General features: G+C 42.7%; 1 protein-coding gene across 5 annotated transcripts in view; it reads left to right on the top strand.

The window, feature by feature from the left end:
• PAMR1 (peptidase domain containing associated with muscle regeneration 1) overlaps window positions 1-13,199 on the top strand; it is a 96,001-nt gene that overhangs the window by 16,211 nt on the left and 66,591 nt on the right. For all 5 annotated transcript variants that reach the window (XM_019551825.1, XM_019551822.1, XM_019551823.1 and 2 more), the window contains exons 2-3: window positions 10,396-10,572; window positions 11,365-11,493. In XM_019551825.1, coding sequence (XP_019407370.1) covers window positions 10,443-10,572; window positions 11,365-11,493 — 259 coding nt within the window. In that variant the 5' untranslated portion in view covers window positions 10,396-10,442. The remainder of the gene's footprint in view (window positions 1-10,395; window positions 10,573-11,364; window positions 11,494-13,199) is intronic.

The following is a 13,199-nucleotide window of genomic DNA, read 5'->3' as shown; positions in this document are numbered from 1 at the left end:
CTCTTGAAGCAGAGCCACTACATCATCTACATACACCACATGTTCACTGGATAAAATAATGGGTGACCAGGGAGGAAGCTATTGCCCCACTGGAAGCAAGTGTTTCCTCCCTCTAAGAGAAACAGACATTGAACTGAGGCACATACCCCACTAGCTTGTTTTCTACCTCTTGGCTCTACATATCTCCCTCTCTTAGCTGTTCAGGGTTCAAGCTTCCAAAGAAAGGCTGAAGAGGGCATGGACAATGCCTAACTGCTATTTGGGAACTTAAAGTAAAATAGGATTCTGGCCAATCGATCTTGCCTCCAAGCTTGAGTACATTGAGCTCATAAGTGGTGAGTTTTATTTGGTTGTAGTAATTTCTGTTTCCATCCTCTCATTCCCATTAGCTATCCTGCATATGTCCCTGTGTTTATCATCATTATCTTTATTGAAAACTGAGGCGTAGTATGATTTTTAATCTCTATCCCATCCTCACTGCTTAAGAGACCTATTTTTTTCCTTGTTCTTATTTTACTTATATAACCAAGGAACCATTTACTATCTGTTTTAATTTCCTTTGTAAGCTCTAATGCAGCTTGACTTTTGGCAGTCCTCACTTGATCCCAGCATCATACCTTTTTTGCTGACCAGTCATTTTCTATTCCTTGTAGACTCTTGTCTTACCCCTTCACTAAGAGTTGGATCCAGCCTGTACCACATTCTAAGTCCTATAGAGCTCTACATTCTCCCTATTCTCTAGCTTTAGTAATAAGTTGAACCATTGATTTAAAATGCCAGTATTCTGTCTACCGTTCCCTATTTATGTTAGATCTTATTATCTGGGCAAGCGCTTTTAAACTGATTTGTAAAGATTTGAAGAAAGATCACAAAAATTTCAGTGCCATTAGTGAGTTCTAAGGGAGATGTCATTTCTCTACCGAGAGTTTTTCAGAAAGGTTCTTTAAAGCTAAACTTCTGGACAGTTGCATTTCCAGTTAATTTCAAACAATATTTCTGTCAACCCCTCGAATGTGAACCCTCTTTAGTACTAATAAAAGAATTTCTTGTGGAGCTTTTATCACCTCGTTCTCTGAGGTCATGCAGTTTTTGGATAGCATTGCATTTGAGGTTTGGCAAGAAGAAAGGTGAGTGAGTCATGCATATGCCCAGACCATCCAGGTGATGGGAAAAACAGATACTCTTGTGTCATGGTGATGTGATTAATAAATTACAAACTTTTCAGTTCCTCTGCTGCATACTATGTTGGCCAGCACAAACATACTGTTTGGCTGGAGGAGGCAGACAGCTTTCAGAATAGGTAAAGATGAAAAAATGAATATTTGAGGCAAACGAGAAAGGAATTCTAGGTAAGAAGGAAAGAGAGAGAAAAGAAAGCAAATACTTCATGGGCCTGGAAAGCCAGGGCATTTGTGTGTTCCTCAAGGCTTCATTTGTTATTCTGTAGTAGAGTTTGGGTGCTGGTAAAAGTTTGACATGCCTGGAGTTTTGGCATAAAACTGCTACAGCACAAAGGCAATATTTCCTTTATTCTGCCTCACCAAATACACAGGTTTATCTGTGATAAACTTCTGGAGCATGTGGGATGAAGGCAGATCTATAAGCATCATTTTTACAGATGGAGAAACTGAAGCAAAAAGAAATTGAGAGCAAAGGCTTACTTTTTCATCCGTGCTCAGCCTTAGAGAGATTGTAGAGAATGACGGCTAGTTTTACAGGAGAAAATGATGATATGTAACTGAGGGTGTGAATTTATTACACATTGAGCATATCTACATGAGATGCTTAATGTGCAGTAGCCTAATAACACTTCACGGTAGCGTGTCACAGCACTGACAGTGCTAATGCGCTATTGCAGTATTATTAGGCTACTATGCAGTAGGATCACTAAAGAGGCATTTGCTAGCGCTACTGCACAGTAACTCTAGTTACTGTGCATTTAGTTAGTACTTAATTAAGTAAGTACTAAATTAAATGTGCAGTAACTACTGCACATTAATGAATGTGAAGATGTGCCCACTGGCTACTCTGCTCTAACTGCCTTCATGGATACTCTTAGTAGACATTAAGAACTAGGTGCTAGTCCACCTATTAGGTTAATTTATATATATAAATATCATCTTATCCTACCCCTGTTCTAGTCTCTGAAAAAATGTTAACATCTTTATTTCTATAACACTCCATCATCCCAGTTTTTAAGATTAAGTCACAAAAAGCAGGGAGCAGCAGGGGGGCATCCAGCCTTTGTGTTAACTGGTTTCCAGGGAGTTACTTTAGACTTACTGCAGAGTAGGTGGGGGGGTGGGGCATACATTCACACACTTGCTTACAGCCCAGTATCTAAATTTTGCTCTTTGATGTCATGGCCTTTACAGAGCTTCTGGTAGCAGAGAATTGGCAGGGTTCAGGTCTTGTTACCAGATTTACCCATCACTTTGGGGTGTGCTCATTTATTAGGGGTACCTTTCTAGGGTCTTTGTAATTCTATCAATGGGCTTCTTGTGTTACTTGTGTTTCTATATGCAGCTGTATTTCTCCGTTCTGCAAGTCCTCACCCCCAATGAAGCTATCTCACAAGACTCTGTTTCAATGGGGCTGGGTTCCTCCAGCCACCAAATCAGTCATCTATATATACACAGACACAGAGATTAATGTGACACACCTGACCCAGCTGGGTTGATCAGCATATACAGGCTGACACCCTCATATGCCAGGAATCAGTTCATTAAGTTAACAATAAAATGCATTCAGACACAAGCACACAGGTGAACAGAATACCTCTGAATCCAGCTGTGTGCCCAGCTGACACCCTTATGGGCCAGCATTCAGTTCATTAGGGCATGTCTGAGCCAAACTGGGTCAATCAGCCTATACAAGCTGATCCCCTTATGTGTCTCAAACTCAGCACATCCCAATCTTTTGCCCTAACTGTCCTAGTAGTAGTAGCCTCTAGATGAGCAGACACCACAGTATTTTTAGGCTTCACAGGGATCTTTGGCTTAGGTAAAAGAAGCATTGCTGCAGAGCAAGTGGGTAAGGGGAAGCAGAGAAGGAAAAATACACCTGGTTACCACTAGTTTGACTATAAAAGTTATTTATTATGAAGTATATGGATAATAGCTATGCAAGGAAAAACAAACAAAAACAATTACGATATTACCCTGGTTCAATTGAGTATTTGGGGAAACCTAACTCAAGCTTAACTAATAAAATCCAGGTGCAGAAAGCTATGCCTGGAGAGAAAAAGAAAGAGAGAGAAAGAGAGTGAGAGCTGGGATCTCATGATTCCAAGGCACTTGGGTGGTTTGTAGATAGGATCACTGAAGGTTAAACAGGCAGCAGAAAGAGATGATCTGTTTATCCCAGCTTCTCGAGAACAACAGCAGATGGTGTCAGGGAGACTTCACCCTCTTGAAGCACAGTGATTGCTGCTTTACTGCTTTCTTGTACCTGTAGTCCAGCCTCTTCAGAGCATTCTTTTGTGTAAATCAAGAAGGTCCCAAGCTGTAATTAACAGAGGAAATCCTGTTACATAAACTGTTTCAACTTAAATGAATTACCTTTTTCAGTAACAAGGGGTTAGTTATCTGGTTTGGAGCATCTCAAGAAACTGATTAACAACCAGGAAAAACCTTAAGTTTTAAGAAGTAACCAGACACCTAGGAGCCAGCTTGAAATTATTATGAATAAGAAGATATACTAGAAGGGCTTCTCAGATGGCCTAGCTATGCTTGCACTGTGAAGTCAGCATCAGCGTTTTGTATTTTACCTGTTGTGAATAAGCCTTATCTTAGCATGACTTCCAGATCTTACTGTAGTCTTTTAACATACTTAAGGGGATTGATTACCTGGAGTGTTCATAAATTTTGTGGGGAGGACTTCCACCAGTCATCCCAGGAAAAGTATGACAGCATTTGTGGTCAAGGCTCCAATGAGCTGGATGTGGTGATGAACCCTTAACCATTGTTCAAAAGTTGCCAATACCCGCTCTGACTTGGTCTCTTGCCTCAGCATTCCCTAACCTGGCAACCGAGTTTTAGTCAATCAAGTTTAAATAGGCCTCCTATACTGGGGCTGCAGAATGTACAGCCCGAGATGCCTATTAAACTGTTCTTCTGCTTAGTTCTGGTTAGATGAGGGGAGGTGTGTGTGGTGGAGGGTGGAGGGTGGGGAATAGAAAAAGTCCTTTGTAAGTCCAGCAAGTTGGGTGACAGGGCTCCCTCAGGAACACAGAGCTGACAAATAACAGTCTGTTCTGGTCATACATTTTCCTTTCCTCCTGTAACTTCTCTCTTCTGTGGCTTATGAGTATCTTAAATGTTTTGGTGGGTATGATGCAGACCAAGGGTTGCAGACTTGAGACTTTTTTTTTGTTACTGACAATCTGCAAACTTTTTACTGTTTACGATCACAATTTTTTTTTACCAACATCTGTTTTACATAACAGAAATGTAACCCTTCTGCCAGGCCCTGGATGTCAGAAGAGCTGGGTTAAAATTTGGAAGTTTAGCAACAACCATAGTAAAAAAGTCTGGTTGTCAGTAAAGGTTTTCAGATTGTCAATAAAAATTATTTCTTGGGTTGGCAAACCTACCTGATGGCAGCAATGGTTTAAAACTGTGCTGCTGCCACCCCAGGGGTCCTTATTGACTTCACACCCTGGAATTCACCCTGCACCATAGTGCCCCTACTTCCCACTCTCCACCTGACTACTGCTGGCCCCACTGCCTCTGTTCTGGCATGGACCCTAATTTGCCATCTCCCTCACTACCATCAATCACAGAGCTCTGTCCTGGCTATATCATCTCCCTCCCTGTCCCACCAGGTTTTGGACCATGTGGCCTTGCATACCTTTGAGGTGAACACTGAGCAGCAGTTATAGGCAGGCAATGGCCAGGACATAGTCAAAGCACCTGGCTGGGATAGGAGGGGAAAAGGGGCTGATCAACAGTTCTCTGCAAGGTACTGAGTTGCAGTTCCTCATGGACTTGAGGTGGTGCTACTTTGCTTAATCTGTCCATTGACACTCAAATCTGGTATCATTCCAATGGCGACAACAGATCTTCAAACAACCTCATTGTTTCTTAGTTTTTAAGGACAGATCCATTTTTTAAATGAGTTCACAGACAGGCATTGTCTGTAAATTGATGGCCAGTAAGTAATCTAATATAGATCTGACATAGCTAACATTTCCCCAGGGTGAATTTGCCTATGTGAGCCATGCAGCAAAGTGATGAGTCCTTCTTACTGTGTAGACCTGAAGGGCTGAGAACATCTCAGTCAGTTTTTGGGCTGCCAGGTGAAATTGTTAGCAAATAATTTAGTGCCCATTGAAATGTGGATGCTAATCTGAGACCATTTCCTTATGCTGTTTGAATTACAGAACAGCCATTAAACAGTAATGGCTTGACATCCCTGCTTTTCAGAAGTGGCCTCTAGCATTATAGGTTCATTTGTGTATTAACTAATAACTGAGAATTCAAATAGAAATGATTTATACATCTAAGTACCTGATCAACCTACAAACCAGGTAGACAGACATAGAAATGCACCCAATGGCCCTCTCCAGATGTGTGGATGTGCAGTATGTGGTGCCTCAGACCCACCACATACCTTACATTCAGGCATTCCTGCTCTGTTACCTTGCAGTGCAGGGGGGTGGGGTTGACTTTGGGAGATCTTAGGTTATAAAAAACCCACGCCAAAAAAAAGTGGGGTGGTGCACCTCCCAAAACTAGAGCCTAGCTGGCCAGAGTCATACTCCACCTACTGGCCAGGCTCTCAGCTGCAGGAATGCCAGGGCTGCAGATCCCTGAGACCCCCCAGGGCTCCAGGTAAGATTGCTGGGGCCAGCACAGTTGCCAGCCTCCCCTACCCCACCTGCGTTAACCTGCTATGCACAAAAGCACATATGGCACGGGCATTCCCTGGGGCCAAGAAGCAATGGCACAAGGTGTACTGCTACTACTTGTCCCCAGGGAAACAAATGTCCATGCTTATCTGGATGCAGCCAGTATGAGAAGCTAGACTGAGGAACTCTTAAAAATTGGATCCCACCTCACTACTGACCCAACCTGAAGTCAAACCAATAGGTAAAAAAATCAACATCTTATTGCCAGGCTTCTAAGCCAACCAGATTCTCTCCCACACCTTTCTTCTTACAACTTGTAGTCCTTCATAACATTGCTATATCTTGCTCACAATTTCTGTGACTTGGAGCTGCTTTCTTATGTGCTGGTTATTAATTGATTTTACAGCCTTTCCTTCCATTGTTAAATTCCTATAAATTAGACACTGTTTATTTGCTTGGTCTAACCTTTGTTTTCATGGTTCAGATAAATATTTTGTCTGGGTTGTCATGTAAGCGGGCCTCCGTCAGTCATGTTAAACCTCTGCCTGGGCATGTTTTACACTCTCAGAGAATGCAGAGCCTGCTTACATGTCAGGCTCACTCTTTTGAAGGATTCTTCTTTCAATGACATCAAGTCGCTACTTCTGCTACAGACCACAGCTATTATGTAGGAGGGTGCAGCTTCCAGTTTGCTGTACTGTATGCTAATGGCTATGTCTGAGTGGAGGAGTAGACTGCGGCCCAAAAAGAGATAAAATGACTTACTAGGCTTGTCTACCTATGCAAATACTGTGGCACGGGCTTACTTTATTGTAAATTACTCTAGAGTAAACCCATCCTGGGCAGGCACCTACATGTGCAGGGAATGCAGAAGCAGATTTGCTGCTCTTGGCAGCAGTCTGCTCCCATCCCCTCTGGCCCTGTACCAGTCCTCTGCAGCAGGCAGGGAAACTTCTAGGTTCCCCCTGGGTGCTAGCCCAGGGGCTGGCAGGTAGTAGGTGTGGTCTGGGAGATTGCTCCCTGTTCCTGGGAGCTGCCTGCTCTGCCACCAGAGCACAGGAGGGGACCATGTCTTCCTGTCCTGGCAGCAGGGAGTTCCTGACCTCAGCTCCCCAGTTGTGGGGCAGGGGGCTTGGAAAGTCTACAGGGGAGGGACAGGTTCCAGACCCCCTCCCCCACAGCTCTTTCGAAACCTTGTGCCTTGATTGCATGGGGCTGGGCCTGCCCCATACTGAGACAGTTTCTGGCCAGACCCAGGCTGTGTGATGAAGTCTGCACATGGAGCCTGGAGCTGGCTGAGGACGGTCTTAAACAGTCTGGTGCTGGCCAGGAACTGTCCTGTTCAGGGCTGGTCTTAGCCAGCTCCAGGCTGGGTGGGAAACTCTCCACATGCAGAAAGTGCCAAAACCCCCTCTTCACAATTGTGGAGCAGAGGCTAGGGAGCTTGTTCCCAGCCCCATCCCAGCTCAGTGATCACGATTGCAGAGCTGGGGCTGGGAACAAGCCCTACCCTATTCCCAGCCCCCACTCCATGATCTCTGGGAGCTCCCTGATGCTAGGGCTGCTGCTCCCTACTCGAGCTCCGGTGGTAGAGCCCACCCTGGCTCCTAGGAGCAGGAAGCAATCTCCCACCCACTGCTGCCCAGCTGACTGGGAACAAGCTTTCTCCTGGTCAGCCATCTACACGTGCTGTACTGAACAGTAACTGATTGCAAGTAAACTTTCTACTTGTATTTACAGGTAGCAAATTTACTCATGATTAGAGCAAATTACTGTGCAGTAAGCATCTGCATGTGTGGACACTTACTGAACAGTAATTTGCCCTAATCTTGAGTAAAGTATCTTGTGTAGATGCTCCCACTCTTCCTAAAATCAAGGGGATAGCATGGATGCATCTATGTCTTTTCCTTCCTAGAGGTCTTTCTGGGGCAATACACTTACGCACAGCTGAGCTCACAAGCTCAATATAACTCCTGATCAGCACAAAACATTGTTTTTTAACGGTTTCAAAGTGTCCAAATAAAATATTCCCTTTGCCTTTTGTTACAAAGAGGCAGGAGACATCTGTCTGAAGTAAATTTAATTATAAGTCATTAGAGGGACAATTGTCATGGTTTCATGTAGAAAGAGCTAGAGTTGCCATGATGAACATATCTAGAGGAAAAGCTTAAAAACTTCTGACACTGATAAAATCCTTTGCTATTTGTTGTTCCCAAACTGCGGTGTATCAAATCCTTGGAGTGAATGCAATGGACTAAAAAGTCAAATGGATGTCTGTTTTCATTGTCTCATCTAAGAAAGGGGCAAGAAGTGAACAAACAGCATAGATACAGGGAAGCAAATCTAAGTTTTACAATTCTTTAAGAGCCAGAATCTTTTACTATTACCCTAACACTTCCTTATTCGGTATATAAACCCATTCAAATGTACGTGAGTCATGTAGACAGAATATGGTCCTTCGGTATTTACATTGTATACATAATTGTACTGATATAAACATAAGTCTGATGTTTATATCAAGCTAGTTGAACATGCATAAATTTGTGTGTGGACACTCATAATAACTAAGACCTGATTTACATCAAGTTAGCATTTTGCAGAAACTAAACTGATGCATTTTACCTTTGACTTCTGGCAGTCTTGAAAGAATGAGTTTTTTGCCTTGATTTTAAAAAGTCAAAAGTTTGAATGTTTCTCCAAAATCTGTATCCAAACTTTTTGAAGTACAGGTTCCACTAGGAATGAGATGCTCTCTAAGGCACCAGAGATATCACAATTTAAATCGAATATTATTGCTAATCAGATAATTGTGCTTGTTAAATAATTTGCTTAGGAATCTGAATAAGATATAGTTAATAGATAAACAGCTTCATTAAGACAGGGTTGTACCTTAGTGTAAGAGAGCCAGTATGGTAAAGTCGATAGGCTGCTGTTCTGGGAAAACTTAATTTTCACTCCTGGCTTTGTTGTTATTTTGCTCTGGGACTTTAAACTAAGTCATTTCACCTCTATCTGCCTCAATTTTGACATATTGAAAGGTGATAATGATACCAACCCCTTTTGAGATCTATTGCTTGAAAATACATGAGCTAAATACTATTATGATTTTAATGCAAGAACTGAGTGCAAAGCTATAAAACAACAAACCATCTCACCAAATATCAAAAGCTGCTCTTTTGTGATGGTGGGAAGGTAAACTAAAGCAGTCTTAGAATGGAAACCTAGGTTCTGCTTTAACTATGAAATCACAACTGTGGTTCTGTTTCCACAAGTTACCAAAAGGGGGTTTCTATCAGGTATCAAAAAGAGGGTTAGCTTTATGAAGCTATACCAAGAGTGAATCTAGCCCATGGTGATTTTGGTGCTCACCTAGAGGAAAGTTAAGAAACTGGTCCCTTTCTGCTAGGCTAACTAACTCTTATTTAGGAAAAAGACAAACTTCTGGGAACCAGGCTTTATCAGGCTATGGAGAATCAAGTGTGGCCAAGCATATGGATTCATCAGTAGGGAGTTAATGCAGACTTTGTAATGAAATTATGCGATATATTGGATTGAAAAGGAACTGTCTGAAAAGGAAGCCAGCCACAGGCATGGATAGGCATGCTACTTCTTAATAGAAGCATCTGGTTTGTCGTAGTGACAAAGCAGCTCTGTAGCTCAGAATGTAAAGCAAAAGCAAAAAAGAATATTCTATAGCCAAAATAAAAACAGAATGAAAATGAAAGAAAGGATGGAAGAAATATTTTCATTATGGCTCTTTCACATTTCATCTCTCTGGTCTGCTCTCTTACTTCTTATCATCTGGCTCCATAAAACCAACCATCAGGTCTGTCAGCTGAGACAGAGACATACTGACAGCATTGTTTGCTCATTAGATTTCAATTTGTAGAGTTTAGACAGCATGCTGGTGGAAGGGAGATGGAATCTGTGGTTATAGTATTAGTCTGTAGTCACAATCCTCAATGTTTCAAAATGTGGTTTTTTGAAAGGGCACTGCCAGTATAGATTAAATCCTGCAACTGAAGGTTACTTTAATTAAAATGAGACTTGTAAAATGTCATCATGTTAGATGTTTTCATGAAATGAAACTTCAAAAAAAATGGAGAGATCCTCTTTCTCCTGCAGTGAAATCAAATATAATAGTACCGTTATAGTAAAGTGAATCTAGGAATCAAACCAGGAAGTGAATCTTATGCTGCTGTTTGACTTTGTTTCAATAACAATGTAATACATGAAAACGACAGGAGCATTTAAACATCCAACTTGTATTTTAAAATTCTTTCAGTTTAAATAATTTCCTTTACTCTGGGCTGGCTGCCTCATTTACCTGGCAAAGCAAATTTCCTTATTATTGCCTTTGTCCCTCAAACCTAATTTGTGTTTTGTGATGATCAGGTACATTACAGCATGGTTTGGAATTCCATATGCCGCAGCCTGGAACCCATGTCATATATGATCTGGCCATTTATTGAATAACTGAATCTGAATTGGTCAGTTCTCTGTATTTAACATATTCTTTCCCCTCACTTGCTTCGTCTTTGCAGAGTACACAGTGATCAATGAAAACTGTCCTGGAGCTGAATGGAATATCATGTGCCGGGAGTGCTGTGAATATGACCAGATCCAATGTGTCTGTCCAGGACAGAAGGAAACAGTGGGCTATACCATTCCCTGCTGCAGGAATGAGGAAAATGAATGTGACTCTTGTTTAATCCACCCAGGTGGGTTGGTTTATAACTCAATGCCTTATTACCTTTGTGCATTCGCACAGGATTTGTGGCAAAGTGTCAGCATTCACAGGTACTGATGATGTGCCATAATGCCTGCGTTGGCTGCCTGTCTCCAAGTCCTTTGTGCTCCATCAGGAATCCATTTGTGCCAGAGTAAGAAGTTTACTGCTCTGGAGTGAGCCAATGAATCCAACACATTGCCTAAAGCATTGTGTAGCACCCCTCCTGATGACAAAACTGCACACAGGGAGGAGAGGGTTTCTAAGGTTTTCTGTGCAAGTCTGGAACCTCTCCACAAGGCAGAGTCATAGTTGATTTCCCACTGGCCATTTCTACATTGGGATTTTATTTTCAGGAAAGTTTGCACATGTGGTGTACAAACCAGAAAGAGGAGAGTTCTGACTTTTTCAGAAGGAAATGGCAAAGGGAAGGTAAAAACTAGAAAAAGGAGAGCCTGCTTGGAAAAAAAACCAAGAATCAGTTGCAACAGGGATGGGCCCAAATTGCACTGATGACAGTCTTCCAAAGGGGAGTATAGTTCTGGGGTGTTGAGGTACAGATTTGCAGGCCAGCCACAAAGCTCTAATCCAGATTCCAGAGTTTGAACTCTCCCATGTTTCAAGGGCTGGGGGTTGGCTCAGACCTACAAAAGGAAACCAGCCAGTCCTGTGAAGGTCACATGCCTTTTTACAGCTATTGAAGGAGGGGAAGAGGCAAACAGTTCCTTTCTCCTCCCACATACAATCCATTTAGGCCCATTTAATCAACCTTCTCTCCTTTCAGGTTGCACCATTTTTGAGAACTGCAAGTCCTGCCGCAATGGCTCCTGGGGTGGAACGCTAGATGACTTCTACATCAAGGGGATCTACTGCGCAGAATGCAGAGCAGGCTGGTATGGAGGGGACTGCATGCGTAAGTGTCCTCAATGACACACCCTACAAGTCCTAGGGGAATAATTTCTTTCAAGACCCCATCAGCTAGAGGTTGCCTAGGCCATAAAGTATGAGTTCTTATAACACTAGAAACATCTGGTATAGATTATTAATCCTTAACTATTGTTACTCTGGATGGTTTTGTTGTGCAGTTTCAAGAATAGGTTAAACAAACACTTGTATAGGGTGGTTTAGGTAGGGATGATCATGCTTTGAGTAGGGGGCTGGACTAGGTGACCTCCTGAGGGCCCAAACTAGTTCTACTTTTATGACTCTATGATTCTGTTATCTATATGATTTAATACTATTTATGTGGGGTTGGACAAAGTAAAAATGGGGTGTCTAGTCACACCTATAGCAGTTTTAGAAGCTGTTTACAGCCCCAAGAATTACATTTTCAAGCACGGCAGATCTAGGCAATTTCCATAGCTGTCCACACAAATACTTGGTTTTCAACTTGTTCTGAAGGTCAAAAAAGCAAAGCTATTTCAATCTGGCTCGTTCCAGAATATCTAACATGTCTAATCTTTTTCTGAGTCTTTCTAGGCTCTCAGTCCCAGAGTTATTTTGTAGCAGTGAGCACCAGAGGCTAATTGCATATTGTGCCAAAAGTGTTTCATTTGATCAGAGTTAAATTAGCGGCCTTTCATTTTTATTGACCGCCTGCTTGTTCTTGCATGATTGGAAAAGATGAACTGTCGCACCTGTTCTCCATTCTCCATTTAATTCTTTATTTTGTATACTTTTATCAGTTCCCAACTTATTCACTAACATTAAGGCCATACATAGCTATTGTCTGCCCTCCTGCAGGCGACAGTCATTCAGTAGAGAAAAAGAAAAAAATCATCATGCAAGTATTAGGTTTTCAATGTCTAAACTTATCATAGAAGTAGGGTTGGAAGGGACCTTGGAGATCTTCAAGTCCAGCCCCCTGCCAGGGCGGGAGAAAAACTGGATTCAAATGAGTGCAGCCAGGTAGGCATCAAGCCTCTTCTTAAAGACCCCCAGGGTAGGAGCCAAGATGACTTCCCTAGGAAGTTGGTTCCAGCTCCTAGCCGCCCTAACTGTGAAGTAGTTCTTGCAGATGTCTAATTTAAACCTACTCTCCAAAAATTTGTGTCCGTTATTCCTTGTTATGCCAGGGGGCACTAGGGGAAACAAGGTCTCTCCCAAACCCTTCTGGTCCCCCCTAGTGAGTTTATAGACAGTCACCAGGTCCCCGCTCAGCCTTCTCTTGTGAAGGCTGAAGAGGTTTAGGTCCCGCAGTCTTTCATTGCAGGATCTGCCCTGTTGTTCCCCGGATCATGCAGGTAGCCCTCATCTGGACCCTCTCAATGTTGTCCACATCCCTCCTGAAATGGGGCGCACAGAACTGGACTCCAGCTGTGGCCTGACCAGCGTCGCACAGAGGGGGAGGATCGCCTCCCTAGCTCTACTTGAGATGCACCTGTGAATGCACGACAAGGTCCGGTTAGCCCTGCCAACCGTGACCTCGCATTGTCGGCCCATGTTCATCTTGGAGTCAATGATTCCAAGATCCCTTTCTGCCTCCGTGCTCTCAGTATTGAAATGCATCCTGTTTATGTTAGCCCACCCCTGTAACCTATCCAGATCTTGCTGCAGTCTTTCCCTCCCTACTAGCATGCTCACCTCACCCCAAATTTTGGTATCATCAGCAAATTTAAA

Source organism: Crocodylus porosus, unplaced genomic scaffold (assembly GCF_001723895.1).
Source record: "Crocodylus porosus isolate Cpor-Errol unplaced genomic scaffold, CroPor_comp1, whole genome shotgun sequence".
Lineage (NCBI taxonomy): Eukaryota > Metazoa > Chordata > Crocodylia > Crocodylidae > Crocodylus > Crocodylus porosus.
Note: the sequence above shows the minus strand (reverse complement) of the source record. Positions and strands in the feature narration are given on the sequence as shown.